The sequence below is a fragment of the Aquarana catesbeiana genome, linkage group LG12 (assembly GCF_042186555.1).
Source record: "Aquarana catesbeiana isolate 2022-GZ linkage group LG12, ASM4218655v1, whole genome shotgun sequence".
NCBI classification, from domain to species: Eukaryota; Metazoa; Chordata; class Amphibia; order Anura; family Ranidae; genus Aquarana; species Aquarana catesbeiana.
In genome coordinates, this window is record NC_133335.1 from 176,630,606 (window position 1) to 176,656,154 (window position 25,549).

At 43.4% G+C, this 25,549-nt stretch overlaps 1 protein-coding gene across 3 annotated transcripts in view; it reads right to left on the reverse strand.

Moving 5' to 3' along the window:
• Positions 1 to 25,549, reverse strand: part of SEPTIN9 (septin 9) — a 405,962-nt gene that overhangs the window by 167,891 nt on the left and 212,522 nt on the right. For all 3 annotated transcript variants that reach the window (XM_073606240.1, XM_073606242.1, XM_073606241.1), the window contains one exon: positions 11,483 to 12,106. In XM_073606240.1, coding sequence (XP_073462341.1) covers positions 11,483 to 12,106 — 624 coding nt within the window. The remainder of the gene's footprint in view (positions 1 to 11,482; positions 12,107 to 25,549) is intronic.

A 25,549-nucleotide genomic window follows, 5' to 3' on the forward strand; every position in this document is an offset into this window, starting at 1 on the left:
TCCTATGGAGCCACCCTTGCATGCCAGGACTAGAGCAGTGTCCTCCTACACTGTGCATCAAACACAGCCCCATAGCCTAGGATGGCAAAGCACTCGAGACTGCACTGTCAAATATTAAAGTGATTATAAACCTTTATTGTTTTTAAAATAATAAACATGTTATTATTTACCTGCCCTCTGCAATGGTTCAGTCACAATCCACTTCTTCTAAGGTTCCCTTGATGGTGCTCTTAGGCAGGAAGCAGCTCCTACGCAAGTCTATGCAAGTTTACAAGTATGGAAGCACTCATGTGAGCTCAATCCCGAGCCCCACAGCCTGCATCTATAGACACAGACAGCTTAGTTCAGCCCCAACCACCATCATAGGATTTGATTGACAGCAGCAGGAGCCAGTGACTCCTGCTGCTATCAATCGGCCATGTAATGAGGAAGAGAGCAGAGAGAGCCACTGCTCTTGAGCACAGCGCTAAATTGAGATCTGGCTCAGCTGGGGGGACACAGAAGGTTTTTTACCCTAATGCAGAGAATGCATTAAAGTGGTTGTTAACCTACTTTCACAAAAGCACATAATCCATTGTGTATCCTTATACAGTGCCCCGCTGTCTCTGTGTATTATTAGAAAAATTCCTCCTTTACCGTATCTCACGGCGGATCCCGGCGCTCATGTAACCGGCCGTGTTTCCTCTCTGCCTGTCTGACAGAAGCAGCAGGCGGGGCCGAGGTTTCCCCACTGACGACAGCGGGACATGAGGAGGAGAGAGTAGACATAGCCGGTCACGTGACCACCGGGAGCCGCCGAGAGATACTGTAAAAGAGGAATTTTTTTAATAAAACACAGAGACAGCGGAGTACTGCATTAAGACACAGAACACATAGTATACAGAAATATTTGTTACTCCTGCAACAGGAGGGGGATGAGGCGGCACTGTCACTAGGTGGCACGCAGAGAGGGAAGGGGGGGGTAGGACAGAGGAGACACAGAAGAGCAGAAGATGACGGAGGCATGTCAACTGACCACGGTGTCAGGGATTAGAAGCCATGATTATCTTGGTCAGTTTACAGAGGGGAGAAATTGGCAGGATCATCCAGTTTTTTAGGTGTTACAGGGGGCCAAATTACACAGCACAAGCACTGTGCTGTATAAAATGCTTTAAAGGAACAGGATCCATTTTTTGGGGGGGAGGGTTAACAAACGCTTAGGGTCAGTTCACACCACATGCAGTCCAGTGCGTTTTTTTTTCTGCATCAAAAATGCATAGAAAGTAGGTTATATGGTTTTCAGTGGCATAGTTCACACCAGTGCTTGCAGTTCCAGTGCGTTCCAGTTCCAGAAAAAAAAGTAACATGCTGTATTTTTCCTGCACTGGACTGTACTGGAACACTGTAAAAAGCATCAAAAACTCACGGGAACGCACCTAAACGCACTGGAACACCCATGTTCTTATTTGAGGTTAAGGAAAAAAAAGGGGGGGGGGGATGCACTGGACTGCATCAAAAACACGCATGCAAAAAAGCATCTGGAGCACATCCGGACTGCGTTTCTATGGTGTGAACTGGCCCTTAAAGTAAAAAACCTTTAAGGCTTTAGAACCACTTTAACTCTTAGGCCCCTTTCACACGTGCGGATCCGTGTTGACCCGTGAACATCAGCTTGCTCAGCGGGGATCGCTCCATTGATCCCCGCTGAGCCGGCGGATGACAGGGCGGTCCCTGCATGCTGTGCAGGGACCGCCCTGTCAGATCTCCGCTCTCCCCTATGGGGGATCGGATGAGCACGGACCGTCTGTCCATGTTCATGCGATCCGCTCTGCAGACAAATAGAAAAATAGGATTTTCCTCCGTCTGCAGAATCAGACCATAGCGGGGACGGATGATATTGGCTGTCAGCAGATGTTTATCAGCTGACACCTGCTATCCCATAGGGATGCATGTATGTCCGTATTTCATCCGAAAACGGATGGATGAAATACGGACATACGGTCCGCACATGTGAAAGGGGCCTTACCTGTGAAGATGAGAAATTCCGGGAAGCATCACAGAGAGCAGGAGTCAGCAGCTTTGAAAGACGTAAATTGCAAGTGCTGGAGTAAGAATTTTAACAAATAGTTTACTGGGGATTGTTTATTCTATTGTGCTGGAGTTCCACCCACTTTTACAACTCTTCAGCATCCCTCACTAAACTGTGCACTGTAAACGAATTGGATATTTTTAATTTTTTTTTCTCAGCACCTACTGTATATCTGCTGTATTCATTCTTCACTTCCTCCTCCCTGGCTGCGGCCCATCGCATCATTTCCTGTTTGCAATGCCTTCTGGGAAGGGGCGGCAACTTCCTCAGACACTGCCGTTGCTATGGAAACCTGACCTGAAAGCTATTACACTGCTTGTGCTGCACTGAGCATGTGCTAGATCTGCGAGGATGAGATCCAGGAAGAAATACAGTCTGGCTTCAGATGCCCACACTTAAGATGGCCACGGCCTGCTGTAAGTTTATAAAATAACAAACTCCTGCTATAAACTAACAAAACAGACCGTAGTTTACAGACTAACTTTACTAGAATACATTAAGCTTGTGTATTATAGCGGTATTTTTATTTAAATAGTATAATTTCGGCCGGAACACCACTTTAATGTGTTAAACTAAAAAAATGTTGAGGGTTTAATATTACTCCAAAATGTAATTGACTGATATGAATACAAAAACATGTCATTCAATGACCAATTTCCATTCTAAAAAACTGCGGAGATTAGCACAGAATGAAGGATTTGAAAACTTAATTGTCCAGGAAAAGGTTTAGATCAGTCCATATAGGCAAATTTCCCAACCTCCTCCCAGAGTAACACAATTCCCAGATCGCTGGGTAAGTTGCATGACTCACTTAGGTCAGATGTCCCTGCACAGCCCCCTCTCCCAATGACTTTGACATTAATCATGTTGTAATCATCTGCTATCCCAAAACACGATGACTCCCTGTTATCACAAGAAAGGGATAGTTTCAGGAACAGCGCTGTACAGGATTGTGCAAAACAAAAGCCTGAATCCTACTTTTGTATTGCAAAGTGAAAGCTTTTGTCAGTACGTGGATTGTGAATGTCAAAGGCCAATGTGTATCATCTGGACTGGGGAATAATGTGACAGCAGAATAAAACATCATGGGCCCCCCTTTCTCTATATGGGGAGTGACTTATAAAGATGCAGGAAACTTCAGCTCATGTGGTCCATATGGGACCAACTGTTTAACCGCCTACGGAAAGCTTATCATTTGTCCCTATTTACTGTGGCCAGTCCCCGTTATGAGATTCCCAGAATCATCCTCGGGAACCTGGCAGCGTAGCATAGACCTTGCAGACCGTGGGTGTGAACTCAACAGATGAACTGTGCAAACATCAGTCCATAGTGGCGTTGTTTGATCCCCCTGCATGGTTTATTTGACATTGTTAGGTGCCCATGGGTGATTTTGTTGATACCCACCATATATTGCCTATCGCCTACTCATTCTGTTTGCCCGGGAAAGAGAAGAAGTAGGGCAATGGACAGATGCAGACTTCCATGTGGGGAAAAACACGGGCAACCAGTAAGCCGCCGAGCCAAAGGACAACTGCAGCTGCCCTTTTTACAATGCAACCCATCTGTTAATTGCTCCTGACCTGACTTCTGCTCTTTCCGCATTACTTACACCTGACCCCTGCACTCTGTGTGTTACTTACTCCTGTAAATAAACGAAAATGTGTGGCGCTAATGGAATGTAATAAAAAATCTTAATAAGTGAAAGCACTCCTGACCTCACCTCTGCTCTCTCCACATTATTTGTTCCTGATCTCTCCATTACTTATGCCTGACCCCTGCATTCTGTGTGTTATGTACTTCTGACCTGACTTCTGCTTTCTCTGCCTTACTTGTTCCTGATCTCTCCATTACTTACACCTGACCCCTGCACTCTGTGTGTTAATTACTGCTGACCTGATCTCTGCTCTCTCTACGTTACTTGTTCTGGATCTCTCCATTACTTACACCTGACCCCTGCACTCTGTGTGTTAATTACTGCTGACCTGATCTCTGCTCTCTCTACGTTACTTGTTCTGGATCTCTCCATTACTTACACCTGACCCCTGCACTCTGTGTGTTAATTACTGCTGACCTGATCTCTGCTCTCTCTACGTTACTTGTTCTGGATCTCTCCATTACTTACACCTGACCCCTGCACTCTGTGTGTTAATTACTGCTGACCTGATCTCTGCTCTCTCTACGTTACTTGTTCTGGATCTCTCCATTACTTACACCTGACCCCTGCACTCTGTGTGTTAATTACTGCTGACCTGATCTCTGCTCTCTCTACGTTACTTGTTCTGGATCTCTCCATTACTTACACCTGACCCCTGCACTCTGTGTGTTAATTACTGCTGACCTGACTTCTGCTCTCTCTACGTTACTTGTTCTGGATCTCTCCATTACTTACACCTGACCCCTGCACTCTGTGTGTTAATTACTGCTGACCTGATCTCTGCTCTCTCTACGTTACTTGTTCTGGATCTCTCCATTACTTACACCTGACCCCTGCACTCTGTGTGTTAATTACTGCTGACCTGATCTTTGCTCTCTCTACATTACTTGTTCTGGATCTCTCCATTACTTACACCTGACCCCTGCACTTTGTGTGCTACTTATTCCTTACCTGACCTCTGCTTTCTCTGTGTTACTTGTTCCTGATCTCTCAATTACTTATGCCTGACCCCTGCACTCTACTTACTCCTGGCTCAAGCTTTATTTAACCATACCTCTTTAATCTCCTCCCACATGCTACATTCTTCTGCTGCTTACAGTGGCCAGGGTATTTTTTTTTATACCTTGAATGTCTGCCTCCAATGCCCAATTGTTCAGGGTATGTTAAAAATGAGTGCAAGGCTAAAAATGGGAGCGTGATTTTTGTGGCTTAAAAGTGGGCATGATCAGTAGTATGTCCCTGGATTTCATTTAGAAAATATTGTAACCTTAGTCTAAAGCAGGGGTCTCAAACTGGTGGCCCTCCAGCTGTAGCAAAACAGTTCCATCATTCCTCAGCCTGTGTGAGTCATGCTTGTAACTGTCAGCCTTGCAATGCCTCATGGGACTTGTAGTTTCTCAACAGCTGGAGGGGCACCAGTTTGAGACCCCTGGTCTAAAGCTTCATGCACATGGGTACCTGGGGTCAAATGACATACACAAATTTGTATTTCCTTTGCCTGCAGCTGTCCATAGAAATCAATTATCGAATGCAGCTGTACACAGGGGTACGTTGGCACTTATGTAAACACTTGCACATGTGCGAACGTATGGCACTGTGTGCATGTAACAATAATTGAAGGGAAAAACAAAAAAAAACCCACGGCAGATTTTTAACCCTTCACTACATGATCCAAAACTGAAAAATGGCTATAGAGATACTTTAAATGTATTCTTTTGAAATGTTCCATTTGTGGCTTTTTTTACCTGCTGTACATTTCTGTAAAGATATGACAATGTGTTTTGTACATGAAGTATTCATGGTCTGGCTTGTTTATCAATCTGAATTCATGGAAGTGTGATGGGGTATGTATTTTGCCCAGACATCATAAGGTGTCCTTCTTTCCCCTTTTTAGAAACTTGTGAGGTATTCATAAGTGTGTCAAATCCATTTTCTGCACATTAATACTGCAACTTCCTTCGATCATGGGGTTAAAAAGAGTTCTGTATGTAACCATATAAAAGGAACCACCATGTGACAGCCCAAATGAACAATGGGACCATTTTGGGTGTTATGCATGGCACTATTCATTGATCATATGATCACAGCTCTGATGCTTGCATGGATTCTATTTTTCTATTAAAATGCTATGTGTTTAGTTACTGTATACAAATAGTGACGCATAAACGTCCAATCAAGACGTTCACAAATATCATCTAGGAAGAGCAAAGATCGCAAGACACGCCGAGGTTTAGACTTATAAATTTGTTCATTAGTACTGGATTGAGATAAAATAATTTTGATTTTACGGCTCAGTTCGTTTTCTGAAAAACAGTTTGAATGGCTGAGGAAACCTAGGAGATTGCTCAAGTCTTTGGAATTCGTCAATGTAAAAAAAGGTCTACTAACTCTTTCATACTATAGATCCAGTGGCACGACTATGATATGCATTATGGCTGTGGTCATCAACCCTGTCCTCAAGGCCCACTAACAGGCCAGGTTTTATGTATTACCTTGGGGAGATACAGACTAGAATACTGCAATCACTGAGCAGCAAATGATATCACCTGTCATGTATTTCAGTTATCTTGCAAACCTGGCCTGTTAGTGGGTCCTGAGGACAGGAGTTGATGACTACTGCCTTATGGGGTATAGCCAAACCCAGGACCAGGACCACAAGGGTAGATAAGTCTGTGAGTGCTAGGGAATCAAGAGCACATAGCTTCCAATTGTCCCTGAATTCGAGGGACTGTCCTTGATTTGGAACAAAGTCCCTCTGTCCCTCTTTCCTCCTCATTCGTCCCTCATTTTGGGCTGATCGACATAGTTTTATATAAAATGCACTTTTTATCTTAAAAAATTGTTTCCCAGTGCTAAACTTTTCACCAAATTTCTAAATTGCTGCATTTGTAAAAAGCCAGTTTAAAGGAATAGTAGTGGTAAAAAAATGCACTTGTGGGTTTAACTAATCCTTTTTTTTTATAATTCTCCTTTAAGGGGCATGGCGGGGGGGGGGGGGTGTCCTATTCCTACATACTTTAATAATAGGTGTCCCTCATCCCCATCTCAAAAAGTTGGGAGGTAGGAGAGCATGTGTATTTTAACTTCCTTCCTTCCTTCTCCTCCAATTACAAGTGATACTCTATAGTCTCAGCTTTTTTTTTGTTAAAAATAACAAACATATAATACCTCTTCTGTGCAGCTGGTTTTGTACAGAGCAGCCCGGATCCTCCTCTTCTCTGGTCACTCTTTGATGCTCCTGATCTTTCCCTCCTGTTGAGTGCCCCCACAGCAAGCAGCTTGCTACAGGGGGCACCCAAGCCGCAACTCCCTGTGTCCATTCACACACGGAGCTGCGCCCGACCCAGCCCCCTCTCTCTCCTCATTGGCTCGCTGACTTTGTTTGACAACAGCGGGAGCCAATGGTGCTTCCCTGGTGTCTCAGCCAATCAGGAGGGAGAGCAGCCTAGTCTCTTGTGCAACATTGCTGGTTCGAGATGGGGCTCAGGTAAGTATTAGAGGAGCTGCTGCACACAGAAGTCTTTTTATCTTAAAGCATAGAATGGGTTTTACCCACTTCCTGACCAGGCCATTTTTTGCAATACTGCACTGTCGCTTTAACTGACAATTGCACAGTTGTGCGATGCTGTACCCAAATAAAATTAATGTCCTTTTTTCCCCTTTTGGTGGTATTTGATCACCTCTGCAGTTTTTATTTTTTGCACTATAAACAAAAAAAGACAATATTTTTTACTTTCTGCTATAATACATATCCAAAAAAAAAAAAGTAAAAAAACAAATTTCTTCATCAGTTTAGGCCAATACGTATTCTGCTACATATTTTTGGTAAAAAAATCCCAATAAGCGTATATTGATTGGTTTGCGCAAAAGCTATAGCATCTACAATCTACGTGATAGATTTATGGACTTATGTTTGTTTATTTTACTGTTTATTTTACTGGTAATGGTGGCGATCTGCAATTTTTAGCGAGACTGTGACATTGTGGCTGACAAATCTGACCTTAAGTGACACTTTAAGGGGACCAGTGACACCAATACAGTGATCGGTGCTAAAAAAAAATGCACTGATCAATGTATAAATCACACTGGCAGGGAAGGGGTTAACACTAGGGGGCGATCAAAGGGTTAAGTATGCCCTAGGGAGGTGCTTTGCTGTGGAGAGAGGGGATTCACTGGAGGAAAAGAGAGATTGTGATTCAGCTTAGCTCAAACACAATCTCTCTCTTTTCCTCCCTGACAGAGCAGCGGTGTGCTTTGTTTACATAGGCACACCGCTGCTCCGTGTCTCGCCAGGACGCAGTGGCCATTGCGGCCGCCGGACCCGCTGATTGGCTCCAGCTGTGTCCAATCACAGTGGGAGTGGTGCTCCGGAAGCAAGCGTGCGCCCCCTACACCAAGTGCACAAAATCACGTACAGGTATGTGATTTCACGTACCCGGGCCGCCCTGTCGCAGTAAATGTACGTGGGGCGGTCTGGAAGCGGTTTTAAGCTGATCTCTGGGCATATATAATGTGTAACAAAATAATACAGCTGTATATTCATTAAATGGGTTTTTGTAAATGCAAACAGTGTAGGTACCTAAATTTTACTTGGTATCAATATCTTGCAACTGCCTGTACAGCAGAACTCGGGCTGGGGGAAGGAAAAGCAGCACAAGCAGCCAATTAGTTGTGTTAACAGGGGACATGATTACAGGAGGAGAAAGCAGAGTGACAGATAGATGAGCTCATTATTTTGCGGTTTCTCTTTATTGGTCTACTCACAGATTAGGCATACCTCCCAACTGTCCCTGATTTGGAGGGACTGTCCCTGATTTGGAGGGACTGTCCCTGATTTGGAGCAATGTCCCTCATTCTTCCTCCTTTGTCCCTCATTTTGGTCTGATCTCTATAGATGTATATAAAATGCACTTTTTATCTATCTTAAAGTGTTTTCCAGGTCTAAACCTTTCATTTGATTTCTAAATTGCTGCATTTGTAAATTGCAAAAGCCAATATAAAGGAATAGTAGTGGTAAAAAAAGCACTTGTGGGTTTAACCAATCTTGTTTTTTTGTACAATTCTCCTTTAAGGGGGTGTGGCAAGGGGTGTGTCCTATGCCTGCATACTTTTGCTGGTAGGTGTCCCTCATTCCCATCTCAAAAAGTTGGGAGGTATGGATTAGAGGAGGGACAAGACCTGTAAAAGTGTTACTTTAAGCGCAAATAAACTTACCTTAACTATTAAAAAACTGCAAGCAGGTAGCATGTCTCTTCTGCAATAACAAACACTTACCTGCCTGCTCATAATCTTCTATTGAATGCACACTGAGCTGAGTATGAGCAGCACAGGGTACATTCCCAGCACACTCCAGCTGCGTGCATGCACCGTGGAATGACATCATTCAGCGACTGGCCAATCAAGAGGCCAAAAATTAAGTGTCCTGCCCTGCCAGACAGGGCTGCACTATGGTGGCAGAGCTGTGCAAATCTCAGAAGTGGATGAACAGAATTACAAATAATTTAGTTGTAAAGCAGCTCCCACACAGTATGCATGTTATCTGTGTATTTATCCGTTTGCCTGGAGTTCAGCTTTACTTTTCCCCAGACAAATTAGATTTTTTTTGTACAAACAAGTACACGCTTTGCCCATATGGGCGTTAAAGGCTGAAATATTTAAACATCAGACCTGTTTTAATTTACACATCCAAAGTTAATTTGTTCTATAGATAGGCATGGACTCTACTACACATGTTATCTACAACTACCGGGCATCCATATTAAAACTGCCATGAGAGAACTATGGGGGTTGCCATTACACACCTATCATTCTGGGAATGCAGTTGTTCAGCTGCCATGCTAGTTCAATGAATTAAACATTTCCTGGAGTCACAGGCTCAGTATGTAGAATAGAAGTTGACTCTGAATACATGTTATGGTCATTGAGGACAGAGATAGCTAGTCCGCTAGCATTTGTAGAAGAATGTCAGCATTGGCAGCCCCTACATTTGAAGGTTTTTCCGACGGAATTCCGACGGAATTCCGCTCAAGCTGTCTTGCATACACACGATCACACCAAATTCCGACCATCCAGAACGAGGTGACGTACAACACGTAGGACGGGACTAGAAAACGGAAGTTCAGTAGCCAGTAGCCAATAGCATCCTTCTCGTACTTGCTTCAGAGCATCCGTCGTTTTTGGTCTGTCGGAACAGCATACAGACGAGAGGTTTTCCCAATAGGAATTGGTTCCATCGGAAAAATTTAGAACATATTCTCTTTCTAGGTCCGTCAGAATTTTCAACGTAAAAAGTCCAATGGGGCATAAACACAATCGCAATATATACGATGAAAAGCTCCCGTCGGACATTTTCTGTAGGACATTCCGCTCGTGTGTACACGGCATAACTTTCCTCTAACCATCCATCAGCACTTGCTGGGGAAGACTATTTCATACCACCAGGTCACATCTCACCTATTTCAAGGGCAAAATTAAAAGGTTGTGGGATCAAAAATAAGAAATCCACCATCTTTCTTCAAAGGCTTCAGATATTTTAGGCATTCATGGATTGATGGCAGGCAGTGCTAACGGCATACTAGGTATCCTGCCTAACTGGGACTCTATTGGGAAGAAATATTGTCAGGGTGTATGGATGAATCTGGAAAGGGAAGGCAGTGCACCTGCTTTCTCCCAAGTGTTAGGCCTGCTCCGGTGGATCATCCATCACTGCCTTTACAGTTTGCACAGTCCTATGTGTTAGGTATAGAGCAAGTCAAATTCAGAGACCACGTGCGATCAGCAGGAAACAGGCTTGTAGAAAACCAATCAATACTTACCTCCAATCAAAATCCCCCACAAGAGGACTAAAAACACAGTGTAAATGCAGGGCACCATGGGCCCCATTTTTTGTGTAAGGATGCATAAATCAGTGCTAATGACATAATTAGGGCTGCCCTTTGCGTCACTGAGAACTGCCCACCATCGGGTGATGACCAAAGTGTTAGAAATTAGGCCAAAAGACTAAAAAAAAAGGTATAAAATAGCATAAAATACTGCTGGTGGGACCTTCAGAGGGAAGGTGGGAGGGGGCTGCTTTGGAGGAAGCCCAGAGTTGGGCTTTAAGTAATCACCATCTATACAGGGGTCTACACCTGCCCTATAATCCACATTTATGAAAAACTGAGCTTGGATATCAACTGTGTCACAAAAAGATCCCATTCTTTCTCATAAGTGATTTTCTGCTTGAATAAACAACGGAATAGATGCAGGACAAGTAAATGATACAGTAGTAAATGCAAGACTATTGCTTCGACCAGTCTGGCGCCACTCAGGCTAATGAAAGCAAAGTTCTGGTGTCAAATTTTGCATAGCTACTTTTACATTCATGGAGAGAACAAATATGTCTAATGTTAGGTCTTTTAAATGCAACATTGGAAGAGCTACCAATGTTAAATATAGATAAATATTATTTCAATGCAAATAGATTTTTTTTCTCCTAGTTGGATTCTCCTGTTTTCATCCATTATGTGAAGAACTCATTATGTGAGCCTTATGTTGCTGTTTTTATTAATTTAAGCACTAATTTAGCATGTACAGATAAACAAAACCATCAACAGAACAAATGACAATCTGGATTGAATAAAGTTGCCATAAAAAATAAAATGCAGGACTTATGCTTAAACAATTCCCCAGAGCCCCACTAGTGCTAATGGATGGTGCCATGATAGGGAAATAGTTGGATGACTCTATCCATATTTTCTCTAGGAAAATGCAGGACTTACCCTCTGGTGATCTCTGCTGCTGAACTTCTACCTGGACGGTCTGCAGTTTTGGCTCTGGCTGATGGTGAGGCATGGTCGATGAAGGTATGGAGTTTTCCACCTGTTTCACTTGGGGAACTTCTGGGGATTTAGGCATCTGTATATCAACCTTTTTAGCATTGGTTTCTTCTGTTCTTCTCTGAGGCATCTCAGGAATTTTAGAACTTGGAGACTCTCCTCGGAGATCATGAGACTTTCCCAGAGTTATCTCTGCTCTTCTTGGAATGGGCTCAGGAGGCTTATGGCCTGGTAGTTCTGCCCTCTTCAAACCAAACCGGGAAACTGCTGGGGCAGAATTTTCCACCTGCTTAGATGAGATGTCAATGGAGATCTCTGTTCGTCTTGACATGGGTTCTGGATGCCGAGACCCCGCCAGATCGATTCTCCTTAGTGATGATTTTGGAGATCTTTGGCCTCCGATGTCTGCATGTCTCAGGAGTGCTTCTGCATTTCTAGGGCTTTGTTCTTGAAATTTCTGGGCAGCAGAGCCTGCACCTCTTAGGAGTGGGTTTGGAGTTCTGCGGGGCTGGACAGAGGGGTTCGAAGACTGGTCAACCTCCTCAACCTCAAAGGACCTCTTTAGTGCTGAAAGGAAGAGAACATAACATTAAATTGTTGAACTTGTATGTAAATTATAGCCCATGAAAATACCATGGTGACTTGTATTTCTCCCAGCAAAGTGATTTCATTCTTGCACTTTCTTTTTCAATCGCTGTGCTTAATATACAGTACTGTATTTTTTAGATATGAGTCACAACAAACAGTTACATTTTTTTTCAAATACTGAGAACACTATCTGTTGTGGTTATTAGACTTAATTATTGGTAAACCTACAAAATTATATAGAAAGGCTTGAATTTTATTTTTAATGTTCTGCTGAACAGCACTGTTGAGTAAGCAAGTCACATGTTGCAAAGCCGCAAACCATTTATCTTTGCATTGGGATCACTCTAGTGACTTGATAGGGCCATCAACCAGTATTGAATAATTTTCACCAGCATAACTCTGTAGTATAAAGGAATAATTCATTAGAACAACATCATAGTTGTTGTATCACAGCCAAGTTTTGGGACCACATAGGGCACATTTATCAATCCAGAAAGGCAGTCAATGTTCTTATATTCTAGCCATTTTATGGGACAAAGCAGGGCCTCTTTTTTAAGGCAGAATGATGATAATTTTCTTATAGTCAACATTTCAGGACCACACAGGGCCCCTTTATCAAAGTAGAGTGATCATCATAGTCATATTATAACTGACATTTTGGGACAACGCATGGCCCCCTTATCAAAGTAGAATGACGATTATAGGCATTATATTATAGAAAGAGTTTGGGACCATGCATTCTTTAAAATTGACAGGAATATTTATGCTTATCCAAGTCTATCTAAAAAAAAAAAAAAAAAAAAAAGAGTTGGAGTTGGGCTAAATATCTTAAAAAGTTATACTAAATTGTGCACTGTAGTTCCTTTAAAGTGACCCACTATTTAAAACCACCTAAAAATAGGGCCTGCCTGTAATGAAGAATATCTAAAGACAAATTTGGAGGTAGGGTTAGAATATCTCTCAGGTTTCTATTGCCTTTCATGTCCTTGTTGGCCATTATCACCAGGCCTGAAAGTGAGGGAAAATCCAAAGTTGTCTCCAAAAATTGAGAAGTCCCTCCAAAACAGGAACAGAAGGAACTTTTTGAATGGAGATGTTTTCTGTGGTGGCAATTGTCTAATAGAGGCTTTCCATAGCTTTGGAGAGATTTTCTGTGACTAATGCCCCATACACACGGTCGGATTTTCCAACGGAAAATGTGTGACAGGACCTTGTTGTCGGAAATTCCGACCGTGTGTAGGCTCCATCACACATTTTCCATCGGAATTTCCGACACACAAAGTTTGAGAGCAGGATATAAAATTTTCGATAAAATTCCGATCGTGTGTACACAAATCCGACGCACAAAGTGCCACCCATGCTCAGAATAAATAAAGAGATGAAAGCTATTGGCCACTGCCCCGTTTATAGTCCCGACGTACGTGTTTTACGTCACCACGTTTAGAACGATTGGATTTTCCGACAACTTTGTGTGACCGTGTGTATGCAAGACAAGTTTGAGCCAACATCCGTAGGAAAAAATCCATGGATTTTGTTGTTGGAATGTCCGAACAAAGCCCGACCGTGTCTACAGGACGGGAAGTGAAGGGAGATTTCCCCAGTACTAGATAATAAAAATAAAAAAACAAACAACCTGACAGCAGTTTTAACTCTTCCTACTCTATCCAAAACTAAATAAAAAGTTTGGACTTTAGATATATTTAGAGTGATTGTAAAGGCAGAAGGTTTTTTTTATCTTCATGCATTCTATGCATGAAGATAAAAAACCTTCTGTGTGCAGCAGCCCCTCTAATATTTACCTGAGCCCCACCTAGAACCAGCGATGTTGTAGGAGTGGCTCGGCTGCACAGGACTCCCCTCCTCATTGGCTGAGACAGCAGCGTGGTGCCATTGGCTCCCGCTGCTGTCAATCAAAGTCAGTCAGCCAATGAGGAGAGAAAGGGGGTAGAGCCAGGCCGCGTCTCCATATCTGAATGGATACAGGGAGCTGTGGCTCGGCTCTTGTGCCCCCGTAGCAAGATGCTTGCTGTGGAGGCACTCGGCAGGAGGGAAGGGCCAGGCGCACCGAAGAGGGACCCGAAAAGAGGAGGATCTGGGCTGCTCTGTGCAAATCCACTGCACTGAGCAGGTAAGTATAACATGTTTGTTAGTTTTAACTAAAAAAAAAAAAAAACAAGACTTTAGTATTTTAAAACTTGCCCTTCTCATCAGCCATGTTACCAATCTTCACTATTCTGAAGAGATAAACTTTGTGAAAAATCCTCAGCATCTAATATGCTTTTGGAAGTGTCAGTTCCCATTCACTGTGTGCTGAAGTCCCTTTGGCCATCCTCTAAGTCACTACTCTGTTCTGTAGTTATACAGGAGCTGGCAAAGGAAACTACAGAATGCAAAGGGGCATCAGGCATCTGACACTTCCAGGCAATGGCAGATTGGTGAGGATCCTTCAGTAACGTAATGTCTTTAAAGTGGCACTAAACCCTCCTATCCTTTACGCCATTGTGCTGTACACGTGATCAGCTCTGAAACCTGCCACTTCTTGACGATTTGACATTTTGGTTGAAAGCAGAAGCAAATGGGACCGTCATCATTAACGTCATGCCTTCAATGTAACAGTTTTGGGAAACAGTTAAAGAGGAACTAAACCCTCCTATCCTTTTCAGCCAAGGAAGCTGCCATCTTAGCCTCTGTTTGATCTGCAAGCGCCATGGTGCTGCACATGTGATCAGTTATGACTCCAGCCATTTGATGGTTTGACAGTTTGGTTGACAGCACAAGCATATGCGACAATTAGCATTGCTAGCATGCTGGGAATGTAAATGTTTTTTTAAACTGTTAAATCAAAGGGTTTAGTTCTGCTTTAAATCAAATGGGTTTAGTTTCCATTTAATACAGCAAAAATTGGCAGTGTAGGCTGTGGGACAGGTAACTACCGTATTTATCGGCGTATAACACGCACATTCATTTTAAGAGGGAAGTTTCAGGAAAAAACTTAAATTTTAAATAAGGAACTTTGAAGCAAAATAAGGGTCAGTGCCCATCTGCAGCCTCACCATTGACATCAATGCAGCCTGATCAATGCCCACCTGCAGCCTCATAAGTGCCATCAATGCAGCCTCATCAGTCCACATCAATGCAGCCTCACCATTGCCTTCAATGCATCAGCCTCACCTTTGCCATCAGTGCAGCAGCCTCACCATTGCCGTCAATGCAGCAACCTCACCATTGCCATCAATGCAGCAGCCTCACCATTGCCATCAATGCAGCAGCCTCACCATTGCCATCAACGCAGCAGCCTCACCATTGCCGTCAATGTAGCAGCCTCACCATTGCCTTCAATGCAGCAGCCTCACCATTGTCATCAATGCAGCAGCCTCACCATTGCCATCAACGCAGCAGCCTCACCATTGCCGTCAATGCAGCAGCCACACCATTGCCATCAATGCAGCAGCCTCACCATTGCCATCAATGCAGCAGCCTCACCATTGCTATCATCGCAGCAGCCTCACCATTGCCGTCAACGCAGCAGCCTCACCATTGCCATCAATGCAGCAGCCTCACCATTGCCATCAATGCAGCAGCCTCACCATTGCCATCAACGCAGCAGCCTCACCATTGCCGTCAATGCAGCAGCCACACCATTGCCATCAATGCAGCAGCCTCACCATTGCCATCAATGCAGCAGCCTCACCATTGCTATCATCGCAGCAGCCTCACCATTGCCGTCAACGCAGCAGCCTCACCATTGCCGTCAATGCAGCAGCCTCACCATTGCCGTCAATGCAGCAGCCTCACCATTGCCATCAATGCAGCAGCCTCACCATTGCCATCAATGCAGCAGCCTCACCATTGCCTTCAATGCAGCAGCCTCACCATTGCCATCAATGCAGCAGCCTCACCATTGCCATCAGTGCAGCCTGATCGATGCCCATCTGCAGCCTAGAGGGGACAGGGAGGGGGGCGGGACGAGCACCGTCAGATTACATACAGTGAGAATCTCCTATGATAGACAAAACAGTGGTCCATTGGCAGCCCAGGAGACGGGACTTCCTATTACAATGGCCGCCAAATAAACAGGAGATTCTCACTGTATGTAATCTGACGGCGTTCTTCCCTCCCCCCCTCCCTGTCCCCTCTGAGGCAGCTAAAATTGAAGTATTGGCGTATAACACGCACAAGCTATTTGCACCGATTTTCATGGTGAAAAAGTGAGTGTTATATGCCAATAAATACAGTATTCGGGTTTTTTTCCGCATATATGGCTTTTTTTTCAAATATAGAGACGGAGTCTTTTTAAGAGAATGTTAATAGCAATTCCTCTCCCTGTGTAAGGATTTATCGGCGTATAACACGCACATTCATTTTAAGAGGGAAGTTTCAGGAAAAAACTTAAATTTTAAATAAGGAACTTTGAAGCAAAATAAGGGTCAGTGCCCATCTGCAGCCTCACCATTGACATCAATGCAGCCTGATCAATGCCCACCTGCAGCCTCGTAAGTGCCATCAATGCAGCCTCATCAGTCCACATCAATGCAGCCTCACCATTGCCTTCAATGCATCAGCCTCACCTTTGCCATCAGTGCAGCAGCCTCACCATTGCCGTCAATGCAGCAGCCTCACCATTGCCATCAATGCAGCAGCCTCAGCATTGCCATCAATGCAGCAGCCTCACCATTGCCGTCAACGCAGCAGCCTCACCATTGCCGTCAATGTAGCAGCCTCACCATTGCCGTCAATGCAGCAGCCTCACCATTGCCATCAATGCAGCAGCCTCAGCATTGCCATCAATGCAGCAGCCTCACCATTGCCGTCAACGCAGCAGCCTCACCATTGCCGTCAATGTAGCAGCCTCACCATTGCCATCAATGCAGCAGCCTCAGCATTGCCATCAATGCAGCAGCCTCACCATTGCCGTCAACGCAGCAGCCTCACCATTGCCATCAATGTAGCAGCCTCACCATTGCCGTCAATGCAGCAGCCTCACCATTGCCATCAATGCAGCAGCCTCACCATTGCCATCATCGCAGCAGCCTCACCATTGCCGTCAACGCAGCAGCCTCACCATTGCCGTCAATGCAGCAGCCTCACCATTGCCGTCAATGCAGCAGCCTCACCATTGCCATCAATGCAGCAGCCTCACCATTGCCATCAATGCAGCAGCCTCACCATTGCCATCAGTGCAGCCTGATCGATGCCCATCTGCAGCCTAGAGGGGACAGGGAGGGGGGCAGGACGAGCACCGTCAGATTACATACAGTGAGAATCTCCTATGATAGACAGAACAGTGGTCCAATGGCGTCCCAGGAGACGGGACTTCCTATTACAATGGCCGCCAAATAAACAGGAGATTCTCACTGTATGTAATCTGAAGGCGTTCTTCCCTCCCCCCCTCTCTGTCCCCTCCGAGGCAGCTAAAATTGAAGTATTGGCGTATAACGCGCACACGCTATTTGCACCGATTTTCATGGTGAAAAAGTGAGTGTTATACCCCAATAAATACAGTATTCGGGTTTTTTTCCGCATATATGGCTTTTTTTTTCAAATATAGAGACGGAGTCTCTTTAAGAGAATGTTAATAGCAATTCCTCTCCCTGTGTAACAATTGATAGGCAGACAATTCAATTTCTGTTAACTGCTGAGGAATTATGGTTTAGAGGGGAAAGTGACTTAACCACTTTGCTACCAGCAGGCCTGTATTGTACCATTGGTTGATAGCCACACTACAGTTAAAGGATTAACTTTTTCAGATTTTGCTTTTCTTCTGCTGACAGAGAGTAACCACATCCTACGCCCAAATGTAACAAGCAGTTCTTTGCTCCAATTCATAGTGTGCCACGAAAGCAGCCAGGAAACGGTTAAAGTAAAATCCAGCGTCAGCAAAATGACTTCCAGTACAGAGGAAGAGAGGGCCAAACAGACCAAGAAAAAACTCTGTTTGCTGGGAGTTAAACTCAATATTGTGGACTGTACAGGGAGTTACTGAGAAAGGTATTAGAAATTAGGAAAAAGAATAGAGTAGGATTGCTGCTTTTATACAAATGAGAGCAGGAGAGTCAGTTCAAAAAGTGGACTTTTGTTTTGTCAGGCCTGATGCAACAACGGAGCCCGTGATACATCATTGCTGAGGAACTAAACACTAGTTAAAGCACACGTAAACCCTAACTGAATGGCAGATAGCTTGCTAAAGCATGGTGAATCCTAAAAATTACAATCCTTTTTTTCTGCAGTATCGTATTTCCCCTTTTTTTCATTCTTTTTTGCATCTCAGTTCTGTGTATCTTTTGCAGCCTCTTTGCAGCCAGCCACCATAGTTGACCATGCCTGTGCAATCTGCTTTGGCATGGTCAGTTGTAGTCTTCTTTCCAAAAGCATGTGACAACGAAAAAAAACAGGGAGACACCTTATAACAGGAGTTGTCACCCTATAAAAGTAAGTGCCTATCATTGTTATGGAGTGGCCAATTGTTACCTTTGACTCTTTCTCTTTTATTGTTTTCTTGTTGAAATTCAAAAACATATATTCAACCTAAGGCTGGGTTCACACATATGCGGGTTCGTGCCTGGGGTCCAGTGCGTCCCTGTTCACCAGTTCAGGTGCAAATCAGGTCTGAATTTTTGCCTGAATTCGTGCCTGAATCGGACTCAAAGACGTACTGGACCCTTTTTGGACCGTGGCCGTCCCAGTCATGTGTGAACTGACTCTATTGAGAGCTGGTCACACTCCCCTGTCATGCGCATTGGATGCGGGGAAATAATGTTGGGTTGCTCTTCAAAATGAATGGTACTGCAACGCCCTGCAGTTATCATGGTAAATCGTATATTTTACCATACATTACTGCAATCAAAAAAAAAAACAGGTCCTTAGAGAATCCAACTGCAATATTTCACTACACCTTTGACAAGGCTTTGACAAAGGTCTCTCTCTCACTTGTAGGTGGATTTCCCAGTTTTTAAGCACCTAAAGCCGTGTACACACGAGCGGAATGTCCGACAGAAAAAGTCAGACGGAAGCTTTTTATCGTCTATTCCGATCGTGTGTGTGCCTCATCAGACTTTTTTTCCCGAAAATTCGGATGGACCTAGAAATGGAACATGTCTTAAATATTTCCGACGGAACCAATTCCTATCGGGAAAACCGCTCGTCTGTATGCTGTTCCAACGGACCAAGAACGACGCATGCTCTGAAGCAAGTACGAGACAGAAGCTATCGGCTACTGGCTATTGAACTTCCTTTTTCTAGTCCCGTCATACGTGTTGTACGTCACCTCATTCTGGACGGTCGGACTTTGGTGTAACCGTGTGTATGCAAGACCGCTTGAGCGGAATTCCGTCGGAGTTCCATCGGAGAAACCTTCAGAGTTTATTCCAACAGCAAAACCGGTCGTGTGTACGCGGCATTACATTAATAATCCTATAATGAAAATTCAATCATGGAAGTGTAACACCAAAACTTGGGCTTGTAATGGAAATGACTATTTGGGGAACTGGAAAATCTGGATGAGATATGTTGCCAATGGAGTCCTTGAATGACAAATGAAGTCTCCATGTAACAGCTTTCCAACAAATATGCCTTGAAACACTAGGTTCATTAGCTCGATACCCAACTTTTAGGGTCTGGATCTGAACCTGCAACCTCTGCTGTGTCTGGCAGCATCTCTTCTTGCTGTGCCACCTGAGATGCTGGACAGCTCTCTGGACAATTCCTTGGACAATCTTGCCTTGAACCTTGTTTCTGGTGAACCTTGAACTCTTTGCTCCTCCCATGAACTTCCTATTTAAGCCATGCCTTTGCACTTCCTGTTTGCCAGATTATTTGCCATCTTCAGCCAATTTCTTGCTCTGGTCACTCCTACTGCTGACCATACCTTTGCTACCACTCTTTTTTTGATCTTTGGCTTGTTTCCTGACTTTGTTTCCACTTGATCCCAATCTGCAATCACTTGTTACCGACCTTTGGCTTGTTTACTGACTATGCTTCTGGCATGATCCCTATCTGCTATATCTGCTACTGGAACCCAGCCTGGTACCAACACAAAGCAAAACCCATTTTCACCAACAGGAGCTCTGGGGAATACCAGTTAATGCTTAGACCCCGCACCTTGCGAGATTTCACCTCATCCACCAGGGTGACCTGCTTGTATACTTATCCTGCTGGTCAGTGGGGGCCTTTCTACTGCTATAGCTACTGGTCTCCTAGCCTGACCATGACACTACTTGCATGGAGTCTGCATATTCTCCCTGTGTTTGTGTGGCATTGCCCTGAGTACAGTACTTTCCTTCCACCCTCCAAACATATGCCGAAAGGCCAATTGGCTCCTGTTTAAATTGACCCTAGTATGTGTAGGTACGCGTGTGAGGTGGGAACCTTAGATTCTAACCTCCTTGAGACCAGGAACTGTCGTGAATGCACAATATATATGTAAAACAACTTACAATTTGTTGGCTCCATATAAATACCTGTAATAAATTAATATGCAATGCTGAATTATCAGTTATTGTGCAGTCTGCCATACTATTGGTCATTAGACCTCCTGGGGGTTACGGTATGGTAATTGCCATTAATTACATTTAGTCGCAAATTTAGAAAGCACAGCTATTTCCTTTGCAAATGTGCCCTCTGCTCTATTCATTTTAATGAATAGGGGAAAAGTGCCAGGAGGAAAAGAGCCCAGTCACATGACCTGTCAAAGTCATGTGACCTGATCATAGGGTATTTCCAGAAGCTTCCTCATCATGGGGTCTTCCCAGGAGCATTATGCAGAGGGCACTGCAGGCTTCAAACTACATCTTGTACTTTGTGAATGACTCGTAAAATACAAACACAGTGTGGCGGTATCCTGCGGAGAGTGGATGGCGTTATCCGCTCTATGTTTTACATGGGGCCCTTTGTAATTCGGTAGCTTGCGTTGTGTCTATACTCAAAGCTTTTCACATGGTGTCAGAAGAAATAATAAAGATTAAAACATCGTTTAGCACAATCCAACCCACCACAGCTTTCCTATTGTTACCATACTTTATTCATGGCACAGTGTGGGCTCATTTCTCTGGTTCTTGTGAAGGATTTGGCATGCTGTATCCATTAGTGAGTCCGATCTGATAGATTCTAGTCAGAATGTCAGTGCTAAACACAGAAACAGGCAATTATCCGCTAATGAAATGAGTAAAACTGACATCCCTTATGACTTATAGAGAGCTGGAGGAAATTTAAATCATAGCTGTTGTCTGTGGATTGGTACATTAATCTTCTGCTGACTAAAAGAAACAAGGGAACCCTAGAAGTATCAAAACATGATTCAATAAACTCCCTTCGCTCTTCCATTAATATGCACTTTGCAGACTGGAAAGTGGTAATAAGGTCAGCCAATTAAAACATACAAGATATACAGTATATGTATAGGCCACTTTGCATTGAACATACTTGTGCTGCATACAGGCAAGCATACACTATCACCACTTCAGCCATCAAAGGAGAAGTAAGGTGAAGCTGTGATCATGAAAATAGTACAGCAGTTCACAAATTAGATAAAATATTTATTGCAGTATGTCTAGATTAAAGTGTGTGCCCACTTAAAAAAAAAAAAAAATCTCTATGGAGCCGGTTCACACATCTCCGCTGTGGCTCCGGCACGAATTTGCACAGGACCCCTGTATGCGTCTTTTGGTCCGTTTCAGGCCTGAATCCAGCCAAAAATTTGGGCTGAAATCGGACCTGAAACGGTGAACCAGGACACACCGGATCTTTGCTGGGAGCCGAATGCGGCATTGGTGTGAACCCAGCCTGAAAGGGATGAGCTTGAGTGTGTTGCGATCCTAGTTCAAACCCAAGTGAGCATGTGTACTAGGAAGCTCTCACCGTACTGGACCAAAGGGGAGGGAATGCCCTGGCCGCAGATGACTGGCCCAGTACGGTGACAGCTTCCCGGTGGGCTCTCCCACTTGGGGCAAGGATGGGCAAGGCAGTGGGTGGGGAAAATGTCAAGCATGCCACACCAAATGTTGGGTTTAGCCGAATTGTTCTAACAGTGGGAGATGCTTAAAGGGGTTTAATAACACCTGAGCCTACTTTGCTTTGGGTCAAGAGTGCAGGCCCAGGTGTGCAGTGCAAGGGCAAGGAGGCAAATGATCCACATCCTTATCACCCGCAACAAAGTCTGCACAAGCTGAGAGGGGAGGGACTAGGAACACCATGTAATATTGGCATGTGACATCATCATTAACCCCGGACACAGCTGGGAGCAAACACACCCCTCCCCCCCTCCTCTTGTTATATGCCAGTTACAGAAATGTTGCTCTGATTGATTACCCTGCAGCTACCAGAGCCAGGGATGCCATTACATAGCTCCCAACTGTCCCTGATTTCGAGGGACTGTCCCTGATTTGGAGCAATGTCCCTCTGTCCTCCACATTTGTCCCTCATTTTGGTCTAATCTATATAGTTGTATATAAAATGCACTTTTTATCTTTCAAAAAGTGTTTCCCAGTGCTAAACCTTTCATCCAAATTCTAAATGGCTGCATTTGTAAATTTTAAAAGCCAATATAAAGGAATATTAGTAGTAAAAAAACACTTGTGGATTGATTTAACTTTTTTTTTTTTGGTTATGTCCCCTTTAAGGGGCATAGCAGGGGGCGTGTCCTATGCCTACATACGTTTTTTAGTAGGTGTCCCTCCTTCCCATCTCAAACTGTTGGAAGGTATGCCATTATTAAAGCTAGAAAGAAATCAGAGGCACATTCTTTTAACCAGGGAAGAAATGGAGGACATTTTGTTTTCCTGGGGACACACCGCTGAAATCAGGGACTGTCCCCAGAAACTGGGAATGTCCGGTCACCCTATGCAAGAGGACAGTCTTAAAATGAACCCGTTGCCTGCATGTGCGTTCTCTGTAAGCATGCACATCAAGCACAAAGTTCAATTCCTCGAACGTGTTCAATTGATGAATATGTAGCTATATTTTAAATCATATTTCAAACTGAACACTATTGCCCATGTTTGACCTGTTACACAACAAAGTTATTTTCAAAATGCTTTCTTTCCACGCCCTACGCTAGCTTCAGCAATAAATGATTGCTTTCCTCCTGGTAGTACTCTAGAGTTTGACATACAAGCGGTGGATTGCCTTGGTTGAGGCCCTTGATCTCTGACCTTCCTCTTAGTCAGCTGTAAGCTGTTAAGAACAGTACAGAGAACATTTTTGCCTTTGTCAATCCCACAATAATAAAAACTCTTATCAGTAGCCAGATGTTTGCGCTGTCTTCCTATGATAACTGTACAATATGGGTGGGGACTCTGGAGGTATCCTGTCCCTCTCCCTCCTCCTCCTCCGACAACTCAATGGGTGGGGCAAATACAAACAGTCATTTATTGTTAATGCACTTAACATTTTCAGTGCTGAAAATGTTTAAAATCTCACAATCAGCAAATATTTGATTTTTGCTAAAGATTTCATTTTTCTTGTCTCTATGGAGCACATTTAGTAATAGTGACACACATGTAATGCTGATATTTTCTAAGTGACTTCAGAACATATAATGTATTACTTTTTATGCTATTTTGGGATATGTATTCCCCATACATGTATGTATATGTATAAACTATTGGAACCACTATTTTTTGGTTCCATTGAGGACTTTTTTACACATGAACTGTGTGACACCAAATTACTTTTTGTATTGTTTTTTGCACTCAGCACTTTTTACTTGCTCATATATATATTTATATTGTAATAAATATGTTTATTTGCACATTTGCACTTTATGCCTTTATATATTTTGCACATTTGAGTATTATTGTCATTTAGTTATGCACATTGGCACTTTGATGCATTTATATTCATTTATTCATTGCACTTTCTAGTAATGCTGTGATTCAGTTATGCTTATTGGTACTTGTGCACTTTGATGCGTTTATTTCTCATATTTCACATTTGAATTTGCGTTTATTGCTTTGATGCATTTATATTTATTTGTCATATTTCACATTTGCATTCATATTTATTAGCATCCATCTATTATTAGGTCCGCTTACCTTGTAGCGGTATTTTGTTTCCCTCATCCACATGTGTTTATTTAGACGCAGTTGTTCTATCATGCTATCATTTAGTAGCATGTCCAGCACACTCAAGCGCAGCATAATCTTTTTTACGAGGGGTGTACCAAGATGGCCGTGACGGAACGTCACTTCCGTTACGAAATCTGACAGGTCGCCTAATCTGACTGAACACTGGATTCCCAGGTAAAATGAAAGGAGAAAAGTGTAAAAAATATTGCTGTCTGTGCCCCCATTAGGGAGATTCACTCTCTCTATCCGTCCTGTTTACCATTATCATTAAAAGTGAAAGTCAATTCCCAAGTTTTGGGTTGTCCCCAGAACAGGAATAGTGGAGATATCTTCCAATAGGAACATTAGTTCTGGTGACAACCAGGGATTCCCTCACTTCAGAGGGATTTTTTCTCACTTCCTGTTTTGGTTATGGGGCAGGAAGTAAAGGGAAATCTCCCCAATGGGACACAGACAGCAAAAATAAACCTTACAAAAGTATTAACCCTCCCTTACTCTATCCATGAAAAAAAAAAAAGATTTTGCCTATAGTTCTACTAACAATATATTTTATTTTAGATTTAATATTTCTTTAATTTTCCAGCATCTACCAGAAATGAAATATTAGTTTTTGGTGGACTAAGAATTCAATAAAAATGCCCCAATGTCTCTCTTTAATTAATCACTTAATGTAACATTAGTCACTAAATGAGTAAAATACCTAATGTGCTACAATGTCAAGAACACGGAATAAAAGTATTTGGAAGGAATGATGAATACTTCACAAATGTAGCAACCCTACACTGCTGTTTTACAACCAGACATATGGACAGATCCATGGATAATAAAAATTCTCCACTAATGCCCCGGGGTAAATTACAGCTTATAGCAGGTTTCTCCACTTTACAAATTTACTGCATGTGTTTCACCTCCAGGCAAACATGTAAACACACTGATGAAATACATACATGAGAGCTGTTTTATCTGCCATAGGATTTGTATTTCTGTCTAGCCAGTCATGCCTAAAATCCAACCGTTAGTACACTCCATCAGACAATTGTTGGCCAACTTTCCGCCAACAAATGTTGGATGGCAGGCTAGTAAATTTTCGGCGGACAACGGTCTGTTGTCAGATTCTCCTATTGTGTGTACACAAGTCCGTCACACAAAAGTCCAAAGTACAAACACTTATGCTCGGAAACCAATGCTCACCAAACACGACATTAGCAGAAGGTGCCCAAAGGGTGGCGCTCAAGAGCTGGAATAGTACGTCACTACGCTCATGTTTGTTGGCGGACAATTGTGTACCGTTTGTATGCAAGACAAGTTCACGGCATATGCCCTTCGGACAAAAGTCTGGCGCTTTGTCTGCAGAAAATTTTAC